This window comes from Chiloscyllium punctatum, chromosome 2 (genome assembly GCF_047496795.1).
Source record: "Chiloscyllium punctatum isolate Juve2018m chromosome 2, sChiPun1.3, whole genome shotgun sequence".
NCBI classification, from domain to species: domain Eukaryota; kingdom Metazoa; phylum Chordata; class Chondrichthyes; order Orectolobiformes; family Hemiscylliidae; genus Chiloscyllium; species Chiloscyllium punctatum.
Window position 1 is genome coordinate 86,550,266 of NC_092740.1, and position 13,576 is coordinate 86,563,841.

The 13,576-nt window shown below is 41.3% G+C and overlaps 1 protein-coding gene across 6 annotated transcripts in view; it reads right to left on the bottom strand.

Moving 5' to 3' along the window:
- Positions 1-13,576, bottom strand: part of LOC140486271 (protein prune homolog 2-like) — a 417,027-nt gene that overhangs the window by 35,914 nt on the left and 367,537 nt on the right. For all 6 annotated transcript variants that reach the window (XM_072585194.1, XM_072585201.1, XM_072585229.1 and 3 more), the window contains one exon: positions 5,559-5,661. In XM_072585194.1, coding sequence (XP_072441295.1) covers positions 5,559-5,661 — 103 coding nt within the window. The remainder of the gene's footprint in view (positions 1-5,558; positions 5,662-13,576) is intronic.

The window sequence follows — 13,576 nt, forward strand, 5'->3', positions numbered from 1 at the left end:
ACTGGATTATACAGATGAACAATTTTGAGGAGAAACACAAGGGCAAAAAGGCAGCACACAGATTATTACAACACAGGAAGAGACCATTCTGTCAGCGATGGCTCTACCAGCTCTGTAAATAAGCAACTTACCCAGAGCCATTCCCCCAGATTCTCCATAAAGCCCTGCACATTCACGTTTTCCAGTTAACAATCCAACTCTCTCTTCAATGCCTCAATTAAACCTACCTCCACCATCTTCTCAGGCAATGCATTCCAGATTGCTGTGGCATCACTGCTTGTTTTTTTGTCAATAATATTTGCTCGCTCTTATTCTTGATATTTCTAATAATGGAACATTTTTCCTCATTTACTCTGTCCAGAACAATCATGCTTTTGAATATCTTTATCAGATCTCCTCTTAACATTAGTTTCTCCAAGGAAAACTGTCCCAATTGGTCAACTATATCCACATAACAGAAATTTCTCTTTCCAAGGATTTTTTTCCCCAAATGTTTCCGTTCTGTCCTTAATGGCTTCACATCCTTCCCAAAATGTGGCACCCAGAAATGTACTTCAGCTGAGGCCAAATCATTGCACACACTTTTAACGTAGTTTACTGTGCCCCTGTTAATAAAGTTGGGGAATTTAAATATTTTATTCGCCACTCCGCCTTGCTTTTCTGCCCAACTCCCACCTTTAGAGTTGTACCTCATATTTTGTATTGTTTCTCCACATTTTTCCTCCCAAGATTAACCACTTCACACCTCACAAAAGGAAAAGAATTATGGTATAGGTAAATTGCCATAGTATTATCAAACCATAGAGTTGTTCTCCCATTAGAGAGAGATAATTGGTGGTGGTTTAACCTGAGGGTCACAATGCTTCAGGCGTGAGAAGAGGTTGAGAAGGGGAGTACTTCATGATAACCACAGCGGTGCAGGAATTGAACCCACGCTACTGGTGGCTCTCTACATCACAAGTCAACTGTCCAGCCAACTAAACTAACCAGTCACCAATGACTTAAATGATTAGCTGGAAAACAAATGGTACAGTAACAGAAGTGTAAAAAAAAAGGATTCTGTGTAATCCAAGGTGGAAGACGGGAAAAATTTCTGGCTGTAACAGCTTTTTTTTTTGAGGTATTTTAGGTGTTGGAGTTGATTTCCTTGAATTCCAGGAGCAGCAATTAATGTTTTATATGCTGTTGCATTGTTTTGACTTTTTTTTTCCGAAGTTCCAAAACAACAGCAGTTTTAAAAGGGAGAAGAACAGAAAAAGTAAGCATATGATGAAGTCAGTGCAGGAGACAGACAGAGAGAAAGAAACGGAAACCACAGTGAACCTGCACAGTTACAGCCTTTGCTGCTTGAATTCATATATTGCTAGACATCAGAGTGCGGCTGGGAAAATTAACTAACAGTGAAATTCACAACTGATCTTGGAGGAACGGTTGGGTGAAGTCATAGAACAGAAACAGGTAAATGTATTGTTTTAGGTGTGGCCTATAGAAAGTCTGCAGTAGTGAGTAGAGTGGTTTCTTTCTTGATTATATGTTTTTTGAGATATGTCTCTTTATTAAACTTAAAATATAAGCCATAACTATTCATTTAATCTGGGGCAGTGTTTTGTAGAGGAATAAGACTGTGTTATTTTCTGAGTCTGTAGATTGTGAAGGAGCAAAAATGGCCTTTAGTAGAGTTATATGCGCTTCTTGTCAATCGTGGGAGTTTAAGGAGAGTTTACGGGTTACTGCGGATTATATCTGCAATAAATGCTGTTGGTTGCGAATCCTATCAGATCAAACGAATCGGTTGGAGAGATAGTTAGAGGCAATGAGGAATTTGCAACAGCAATGGTATGTGTTGGATGGCAGTTACAGGAAGAGGGGAAAGTCTCATACTGTCACATAGATGGGTTAACTCCAGAAAAGGTAAAAGAGGTAAGGCAGCTAGTGCAGAAGTCTTCTGTGGCTATCCCCATTTCAAACAAGTATGCTGTTTTGGAAAATGTAGGGGGTGATCGATTCACAGGGGAACATAGCACGAACAGCCAAGTTTCTGGTATTGAGACTGGCTCTAATGCAACGAGGGTATGTTGGGTTCCAAAAGATCAATTGTGTTAGGGACTCTATAGTCCAGGGTACAGACAGACGTTTCTGTGGCGAACAGCGAAAAATCAGAAAGGTGTGTTGTTTCCCTGGTGTCAGGATCAAGGATGTCTCAGAGCGGGTGCAGAATGTTCTCAAGGGGGAGAGGGGCCAGCAAGAGGTAATTGTCCACATTGGAACCAACAACATTGGAAGGGAAAAGGTTGAGATTCTGAAGGGAGATTACAGAGAGTTAGGCAGGAATTTAAAAAGGATGTCCTCGAGAATAGTAATATCTGGATTACTCCCGGTGCTACGAGCTAGTGAGGGAAGGAATAGGAGGACAGAGCAGATGGCTGAGGAGCTGGTGTATGGGAGAAGGATTCACATTTTTGAATCATTGGAATCTCTTCTGGGGTAGAAGTGACCTGTACAAGAAGGACGGGTTGCACTTAAATTGGACCTAGAGCTGCTCCGGAGGATTTAAACTAGTAAGGTGGGGGTGGGGGGGGGGGGGGGTGCAGGACCCAGGGAGATAGTGGGGAAAGAGATCAATCTGAGACTGGTACAGTTGAGAACAGAAGCAAGTCAGTCAGGACAGGCAGGGACAAGGTAGGACTAATAAATTCAACGGCATTTATTTCAATGCAAGGGGCCAAACAGGGGAGGCAGATGAACTCAGGGCATGGTTAGGGACATGAGACTGGGATATCATAGCAATTACGGAAACATGGCTCAGGGATGTGCAGGACTGGCAGCTTAATGTTCCAGGATACAAATGCTACAGGAAGGATAGAGAGGGAGGCAAGAGAGGAGGGGGAGTGGCATTTTTGATAAGGGGTAGCATTACAGCTGGACTGAGGGAGGATAGTTCCAGAAATACATCCAGGCAAGTTATCTGGGTGGAACTGAGAAATAAGAAAGGGATGATCACCTTATTGGGATTGCATTATAGGCCCTCTAATAGTCAGAGGGAAATTGAGAAACAAACTTGTAAGAGATCTCAGCTATCTGTAAGAATAATAGGGTGGTTATGGTAGGGCATTTTAACTTTACAAACATAGACTGGGACTGCCATAGTGTTAAGGGTTTAGATGGAGAGGAATTTGTTAAATGTGTATAAGAAAATTTTCTGACTCAGCATGTGGGTGTACCTACTAGAGAAGGTGCAAAACTTAGCCAACTGTTGGTAAGACAGGGCAGGTGACTGAGGTGTCAGTGGGGGAGCACTTTGGGGCCAGCGACTATAATTCTATTAGTTTTAAAACAGTGATGGAAAAGGATAGACCAGATCTAACAGTTGAAGTTCTAAATTGGAAAAAGGCCAATTTTGATGGTATTAGGCAAGAACTTTCAAAAGCCAATTGGGTGCAGATGTTCGCAGATAAAAGGACAGCTAAAAAACGCGAAGCCTTCCAAAATGAGATAACGGGAATCCAGAGAAAGTATATTCCTGTTAGGGTGAAAGGAAAGGCTGGTAGGTATAGGGAACGCTGGATGACTAATGAGGATTTGAGGGTTTGGTTAAGAAAAAGGAGGAAGCATATGTCAGGTATAGACAGGATAGATCAAGTAAATCCTTAGAAAAGTGTAAAGGCAGAGGGAGTATACTTAAGAGGGAAATCAGGAGGGCAAAAAGGGGACATGAGATAGCTTTGGCAAATAGAGTTAAGGAGAATCCAAAGGATTTTTACAAATACATGAAGGACAGTTTGGTAACTAAGGAGAGAATTTGGCCCCTTAAAGATCAGCAAGTCAGCCTTTGTGTGGAGCCGCAGAAAATGGGGGAAGATACTAAACGAATATTTTGCAACAGTATTTACTGTGGAAAAGGACATGGGACGATATAGAATGTAGGGAAATAGATGGTGACATCTTGAAAAATGTCCATATTACAGAGGAGGAAGTGCTGGATGTCTTGAAATGCATAATCGTGGATAAATCCCCAGGACCTGATCAGGTGTACCCTAGAACTCTGTGGGAAGCTTGAGAAGCAATTACTGGGCCCCTTGCTGAGATATTTGTATCATCAATAATCACAGGTGAGGTGCCGGGAGACTGGAGGTTGGCCAACGTGGTGCCACTGTTTAAGAAGGGCGGTAAAGACAAGCCAGGAAACTATAGACCAGTGAGCCTGACGTCAGTGGTGGGCAAGTTGTTGGAGGGAATCCTGAGGGACAGGATGTACATATATTTGGAAATGCAAGGACTGATTAGGGATAGTCAACATGGCTTTGTGCATGGGAAATCATGTCTCACAAACTTGATTGAGTTTTTTGAGGAAGTAACAAAGCGGACTGATGAGGGCAGAGTGGTAGATGTGATCTATATGGACTTCAGTAAGGTGTTTGACAAGGTTCCCCATGGGATACTTTATGATAATCATGCAAAACAAAAGGAGGCTAAAAGAAAATCATAGGGAAATATAAGATGACCATCAGATTGAATGAAGAGTTCATGATTTCACTTCTGTACTTTTTTCTCACCTCTTTCAGTTCCTTCACATTTTATTACTGGTTATTTAACCATTTCACATCCTTTACCCAACCACCTTGATCATTCTTGTCTTGTGTATGCAAGATTTTTATTCTCTTTATTCTCTCTCTACATCCACCCTTTCCTTTGCTCCATTCCTCCTTACAAACTGTTCACCCATAATATCTCCTCGTTACGACAAAATTATCTACTTGAAATAGCTTTCATCTCTCCGCAGATGCTACCTCAGCTGCTGAGTGTTTCCAATACTGTGCGTTTGCATTTCAGGCTTCATGCTTTTGATTGGCTATAAAGCTGAATTTTGGACCTGGCTCAGAAGTGTCAGTTAGCTCAGTTGGAACATTGTCAACTTTCTCAGCAGGTCATGGGATCAACCCATGTCACCCCATGAGCGCATAACCCTAAGCACCTTTGAGGATTAATGAAAGAAATGTAACTTTTCCAGTTATTGCTCTTCAAATGAGATGTCAGCTGAGACATTTTTGAACATGCTATTTCATAAGTGAAAATATAGAGTACTACATCAAACCTGCGTCTAGTGCTTCAGATGGGCATTAAAATCCCACTATACTTTTTGAAGAGAAACACAATGTTTCGTGCATGTTCTGGCCAATGTCCATCCCTCAACAATATCAGATTAACAAGCCCTTCAACTGATTTTCTATTGATGGAACATGATGATGCATAGATTAACTGCTGGTGCATTTAACCACATGGCAACAATAAACACACATCCAATGTGTTAGCTGGAAAACAAAAAAATGCCCTGGACATTCTGGGAATCATGTTGAGGTGTACTGTACAAGTTTTTACAGAACTAGAATTTGAGGTTTAGAATGAATCAGTTTTTTGTAAATTCACATGCAGTTATTTTTTAGCCAATACAAAAAAAAATCTTTATCCATCCAATTAGTTAAGTAGCAGTCCAAGGACACAGATCATGCTGGTTCTTAACTTAGGGACAACATTAAGACAAATATTGACATTCTACTCACAAAAAGAGATTTTCCATAATATAATTATAGTCAGGTCGACTGCTCTCTGGCAGGAAACATGCTGCAAACACAATGATGGCATTGAGTCCGTCACTATAGTAGCCTGAGGAAAACAACAAAGCATTTGTTTAATATTGTGCACTGTTTACAGTATTACCTAGAATTACCAGGACACAAAAAAAAGTCTAGTAATTGTAACAGCAATTCAAACTTTTTACTTTCTCATTCAGAAAAACATTTGTTATGGTTGTAGTTCATGGTGATGCAGGACAAGTCAGACAGTGGGCTTGATAGATCATAAGTTTTGCTTTTCTGTTTATGGATGTTAGTCACAGCATATTTACTAGTGCCTGCTGATGTACTTTTAACACAAGTTTATTATGCAAAAGGTTAATCAGATTACTAAACACTCTGAAATAAATTCATTACAAACATTAGAAAGATGGATTCAATACTTTTACCCCAACAATCTTTCTGACACTCAAAGTTCATTCCTCTCTTTACACTAAAGCTCCTTTTTCAGTTGGCACAACTGTAATTGGTTTCTTTTTGACAAATTTACACTCACTCAGTATTATTTTCTTGAGCTAATATCAATTTCTGAAACTGTTGAACAAACTGTTCACTCAGCTCACTTACTACCTAAATTGGGTTCCTTAAACTCAAACCTTCAAACAGTCTTGCAAAATCTCTTCCTCTCTGACAACTCTACAGCCTTATGCTTCTGTGGTTTTCTTCTAAGCAACTCAGTACTTTTCCCTCTCTGCTCTGCGTTTGGAGACTACCAAAGTAGCAGCACTTAGCAGAACAGATCTTATCTCTCTGAAATGTCCTGAATCTGGGCCCTCTATGTTTCAGTTGCACTATTCAAGTCAACAAAAATGTTAACAATTATCTCTGACAGAGATTCCGAGTCATTTAGCTAACTTCATGTGACGTCTTAGTAATGAGATCTTAATCTCACTGTTCAAAATGACTTTGACTTTTTTAACATAAACAACTCAGTTCTTCACAGACCTGAACATTAAAATCCATTTTTCCTCCACTTTATAAATAAGTTTTGATCACAATTAAACACCAATCTCTCAGCAATTGCACGGTGGTTTTCCTCTATGGAAACATTATTAAGAGTTCTAAAATTGTACTGTTTCAATTTTGTAATTTATTTTGTTATATGCACTTGGAATAAACATCAATCTGCACGTTTTGAAATTTGGTTCATAGTGAATTAATTTGGAAATTCAAATAGATTTAACAAGACCATGAAAATCATGAAAATAGGGAAACATTTAAATCTAAATTTTAAAATAAGTCAGTCTGCAGATCGGAGAGTTAAATGTGTGCTGGAATCACAATTAACTTCTATATCCTCCCTACCCTGTACCCTACAGGAAAGGCATATAAAACTAATGCATACCAATCTATCCTTTTGATGTTCCTTCATCGATCCACCAAGAGATATTCTGCAAAGGGGGTCAACAAAGATAAATACATATCCTCGATAGTAAGAACTTGTAATGTCTTCAATTGTTACAAATAATATTCGACCTATGCCATGCTATTGCAATATAGACTGTGACCTTAACTTTATTTTCCTGCCTGTCCTTCTGAATTTGTGATCAAAAATCTGTCTGATTCAGCTATGAATATATTTGATGATCAAATTCAGGCTCCACTGAAATTCTCTTGCCCAGATACAAAAGACGATCTAAGAAGATCTTGTTTATCTCCATCTTGAAATACCTCATATTTTGAAATGGTGTCCAGTAGTTCTAGGAACCCCCACTGAAGGAAACATCCTCTAGCATCTACACTCTCAAGCCCTTCATGATATTACATGTTTTAATAATATTCTCTCCCATTCTTTCAAATTCCAAAGAATATAAGCTAACTTGTTAAACTTTTGTTGTAACAGAACACCCTTCATTCTGGGAAGTCATAGAATAATAGAGATGTATAGCATGGAAACACATGCTTTGGTCCAACCTGTCCATGCCGAGCAGATATCCCAATCCAATCTAGTCCCGGCCCATATCCCTCCAAACCCTTCCTATTCATATACCCATCCAAGAATGTTGCAATTGTACCAGCCTCCACCACCTCCTCTGGCAGCTCATTCCAGACATGTAACACCCTCTGCATGGAAAAGTCGCCCCTTGGGTCTCTTTTCCATCTTCTCCTTCTTACCCTAAACCTATGCCCTCTAGTTCTGGACTCCCCAACCCCAGGGAAAAGACTTTGCCTATTTACCCTATCCATGCCCCTCATAATTTTGTAAACATCTATAATGTCACCCCTCAGCCTCCGATGCTCTAGGGAAAACAACCCCAGCCTGTTAAGCCTCTCCCGATAGCTCAAATCCTCCAGCCCTGGCAACATCCTTGTCAATCTTTTCTGAAACCTTTCAAGTTTCACAACATTTTTTCCAATAGGAAGGAGACCAGAATTGCACGCAATATTCCAACAGTGGCCTAACCAGTGTCGTGTACAGCTACAACATGACCTCCCAACTCCTGTACTCAATACTCTGACCAATAAAGGAAAGCATACCAAACACCTTCTTTACTATCCTACCTACCTGCACTCCAATGTCTCTTCGTTCAGCAACATTCCCTAGGACCTTACCATTAAGTGTATAAGTCTTGCTAAGATTTGCTTTCCCAAAATGCAGCACCTCGCATTTATGTGAATTAACTCCATCTGCCATTTCTCAGCACATTGGCCCATCTGGTCAAGATCCTGGTGTAATCCGAGGTAACCCTCTTCACTGTCCATTACACCTCCAATTTTGGTGTCATCTGCAAACTTACTAAGTGTACCTTTTACGCTCACGTCCAAATCATTTATGTAAATGACAAAATGTAGAGGCCCAGCACTTGTGGCACTCCACTGGTCACAGGCCTCCAGTCTGAAAAACAACCCTCCACCACCACCCTCTGTCTTCTATCTTGAGCCAGTTCTGTATCCAAATGGCTAGTTCTCCCTGTATTCCGTGAGATCTAACCTTGCTAATTAGTCTCCCATGGGGAACCTTGTCGAATGCCTTACTGAAGTCCATATAGATCACATCTACTGCTCTGCTCTCATCAATCCTCTGTTACTTCCTCAAAAAACTCAATCAAGTTTGTGAGACATGATTTCCTATGCACAAAGCCACACTGATTATCCCTTGCCTTTCCAAATACATTTCTCCAGCTTCCTCATTTCCCTTTCCCCCACCTTATCTCAGTCCCAACCCCCGGATTCAGCACCATCCTCTAGACCTGCAATCTTCTTCCCGACCTCTCCACCCCCATACCCCTTCCAGCCTATCACCCTCACCTCCTTCCACCTATCGTATTCCCAGCGCCCCTCCCCCAAATTCCCCCCCCCCCCCACTATCTTTCATCTCAGCCTGCTTGGCACACCAGGCTCATTCCTGAAGAAGGGCTTATGCCCGAAACGTCGATTCTCCTGTTCCTCGGATGCTGCCGTGGCCTGCTGCGTTTTTCCAGCACCACATTTTTCAACTCTGGTCTCCAGCATCTGCAGTCCTCACCTTCTCCTAGTTGATCTTAACCTACTGCGAATCCTCTTGCAAGGATGAACTCCCCCTCCCACTCTGCCAAGGACATGCAGGTCCTTAGCCTCCTCCATCGCCAGACCCTCATCACACGACACCTGGAGGAAGAGCGCCTCATCTTCCGCCTAGGAACCCTCCAACCATACGGGATGAATGTAGATTTCTCCAGCTTTCTCATTTCCCCTCCCCCCACCTTATCTCAGTCCCAACTCCCGGATTCAGCACCGCCCTCTTGACCTGCAATCTTCTTCCCGACTTCTCCGCCCCCACCCCCTCTCTGGCCTATCACCCTCACCTCCTTCCACCTGTAGTATTCCCAGTGCCCCTCCCCCAAATTCCACCCCCCCCAACCTTTTATCTCAGCCTGCTTGGCACACCAGCCTCATTCCTGAAGAAGGGCTTATGCCCGAAACGTTGATTCTCCTGCTCCTCGGATGCTGCCTGGCCTGCTGCGCTTTTCCAGCACCACACTTTTCAACTCTGGCCTCCTGCATCTGCAGTCCTCACTTTCTCCTCCTTTCCAAGTACATGTGCATCCTGTCGCTCAGGATTCCCTCCAAAAACTTGCCCAATGATGTCAAGCTCACTGGTCTATAGTTCCCTGGCTTGTCCTTACCACCCTTAAACAATGGCACCATGTTAGCCAACCACCAGTCTTCCAGCACCTCACCTGTGACTATCGACGATACAAATATCTCAGCAAGAGGCCCAGCAATCACTTCTCTAGCTTCCCACAGAGTTCTCGGTACACCTGATCAGGTTCTGCGGATTTATCCACCTTTATGCATTTCAAGACATCCAGCACTTCCTCCTCTGTAATATGGACATTTTGCAAGATGTTACCATCCATTTCCCTACAGTCTATATCTTCCATATCCTTTTCCACAGTAAATACGGATGCAAAATACTCATTTAGTATCTCCCCTATTTTCTGCAGCTCCACACAAAGGCTGCCTTGCTGATCTTTAAGAGATCCTATTCTCTCCCTAGTTACCCTTTTGTCCTTAATTTATTTGTAAAAAATCTTTGGATTCTCCATAATACTATTTGCCAAAGCTATCTCATGTCCCCTTTTTGCCCTCCTGATTTCCCTCTTAAGTATACTCTTACTGCCTTTATACTTTTCTAAGGATTCACTCCATCTATCCTGACTATACCTTACATATGCTTCCTTCTTTTTCTTAGCCAAACCCTCAATTTCTTTAGTCATCCAGCGTTCCCTGTACCTACCAGCCTTTCCTTTCACCCTGACAGGAATATACTTTCTCTGGATTCTCGTTATCTCATTTTGGAAGGTTTCCCATTTTCCAGCCGTCCCTTTGCTTGCGAACATCTGCCCCCAAACAGCTTTAGAACGTTCTTGCCTAATACCGGCAAAATTGGCCTTTCTCCAATTTAGATCTTCAGCTTTTAGATCTGGTCTATGCTTTTCCATCATTATTTTAAACCTAATAGTATTATGGTCGCTGGCTCCAAAGTGCTCCCCCACTGACACCTCAAGTCATCTGCCTGCCTTATTTCCCAAGAGTAGGTCAAGTTTGCATCTTCTCTAGGAGGTACAACCACTTACTGAATTAGAAAATTGTCTTGCATACACTGAACAAATTCCTCTCCATCTAAACCTTTAACACTATGGCAGTCCCAGTCTATGTTTGTAAAGTTAAAATCCCCTACCATAGCCACCCTATTATTCTTACAGATAGCTGAGATCTCCTTACAAATTTGTTTCTCAATTTCCCTCTGACTATAAGGGGGTCTATAATACAATCCCAATAAGGTGATCATCCCTTTCTTATTTCTCAGGTCCACCCAAATAACTTCCCTGGATGTATTTCCAGGAATATCCTCCCTCAGCACAGCTGTCATGCTATCCCTTATCAAAAATGCCACTCTCCCCCTGAGAACATTCTGCACCCTGTCTGAGACATCCTTGATCCTGGCATCAGGGAAGCATTCTGCTTTTTCGCTGCTGGCCACAGAAACACCTGTCTGTACCTCGGACTAGAGAATCCCCTAACACAACTGATTTCTTGGAACCCGATGTATCCCCTCGTTGCATTACAGCTGGTCTCAATACCATAAACCTGGCTGTTTGTGCTACGTTCCCCTGAGAATCCATCACATTTTACAAAACAGCATATGCGTTTGAAATGGGTATAGCCACAGAAGACTCCTACACTAGCTGCCTACCTCTCTTATCTTTTCTAGAGTTAACCCATCTATGTGACTGTATCTGAGACTTTTCCTCCATCCTGTAAATGCCATCCATCACATACTTTTGCTGTTGCAAATTCCTCATTGCTTCTATCTGTGTCTCTAACTGATCCATTCGATCTGATAAGATTCGCAGCCAACAGTATTTATGGCAGATATAATCCGCAGTAGCCCTTAAACTCCCACTTTGACAAGAAGTATGTATCACTCTATTAAAGGCCATTTTTTGCTCCTTCACAATCTACAGACTCAGAAAATAACACCATCTTATTCCTCTACAAACACTGCCCCTGGTTAAATTAATAGTTTATATTTTAAGTTTAATCAAGAAACATATCTCTAAAAACATATAATCAAGAAAGAACCCACTCTACTCACTACTGCAGATTCTCTGTAGGCCACACTTAAAACAACGATTAGCTTATCTGATTCTGTGCTTGAACTTCACCCAACCGTTCCTCCAAGATCAGTTGTGAATTTCACTGTTCGTTAATTTTCCCAGACACACTCCGATGTCCAGCGACACAGGAATTCAAACAGCAAAGGCAGTAACTGTACAGGTTTTCTCTCTTTCTCTCTCTCCTGCAATGACCACACCGTGCGCTTCCTTTGTCTGCTCTTCTCCCTTTTAAAACTGCTGTTGTTTTGACTTTTCTCAAAGTTCCAAAACAATGCAACGGCATATAAAACAGAAATTGCTGCTCCTGCAATTAGAGTAAAACACCTCTACTGGATAATCTCGGAGCTGTTTCCAATATGCCTTTTTCTCTCCTTACGTAAGGAAACCAAAACCGAATGCAGTATTCCAGGTACACAAATGCACTGCATAATCGTACCCTCACTAACCTGCTTTTATACTCCATTCCCCTTCATAATGGCTTTTATAAATCAAATGGTATTATTTTTACTGTGACAGTAAATGAAGCAAACAAATACTTATATAACTTTAGTACAGTTTTCATGTCGTTGATTTATTTTGTTTTGAATGTAGATCAAATCATACTGTCAAGCATTCAATTTGTCCTCAAAATGGCATGTGTATTCTTGATTTTCTCCATTTAATAAAATCGATCTGTAAAGTTACATACATTTGTTTGGTCTGATAACATTTAATGAATTCTCATTTCAACAATGTTTCATTCTGAGCACTGTTCTTCAGGAAGGTACCACTCCTTGAAGGCAATGAAGAGGAGAGATATTGAAGGGCTTCAGTTATGTGGAAAGACTAAAGAAGCTGGGATTATTCTCCTTCCAGCAAGGTAGTTAAAACAATAGTTATTAAAAATTATTGGACTTTTGAGGTGGAGCTGCAGGTACCAGACAGTCATTGGCCTCTGATTGACCAGACACTCTTAGAGGGTTGACATCTGCCCCGAAGATGCTAAGGACCCTAATACTGACCAGGTGAGTGCCCGATTGCCTTTAAAACTAATTATCACAGTCTGATATGGGTTGCCATCCCTTCCCTAGCCCACTGCCAGGATCATAAACTAAATTCTACCATACGGGTCATATGAAAACATTTAAATGTGAACTCTCACCAATTTTTGCAAGGTGTCATTCAGATTCTACAATGCAACTTAGCCGTGCGATGTAGTTCTGTTTTCCAGGATGTATTCAAAAAATTAGTGAGGGGAGGGGAATCACGTTTCTCAAGGGATAAAAAAATCTTTCAAAGAAGAATAAAAAGTAGACAAAGTTAATGGGGAGAAAGAGTTAATGTTTTGGGTCCACTGACCCTTCCTCAGAAATGTCACTCGATCATTAACTCTGATTTCTCTCCACAGATGCTACCAGACCTGCTCAGCTTTTCAAGCAATTTTATTTCTTTTTCTGATTTTCAGCATCTGCAGTTCTTTTAGCTAAAATTGGGTCATGTACTTTGATTCTACTGATCTTCAACTGAAAATTAAAGAAACATTACCTGTTTTCCACTTGCCTTTTAAAATATTTTAGTGGTGTGCTATCCAAAGAACACAATGATGCCAAATGCATGCAGTCACAAACTTCACATATAGATCTGTTACCCCTCTGAAGCAGGTCTGCATTCAAAGTCTTATTTACTCAAGGTAAATATGTACTGATTGTGGGTTGATACTCCATTGCAGTGCTGAGGTAGTGCTGTATCGCAGATGAAGTGGTAAACCCAAGTCCTGTCTGTGTTTTTGAGGGGATGCAGAAAATCCCATGGCACTATTCTGAAGAACAGCAGTAGAGATATCCCTAGTGTCCTGGCCAATAT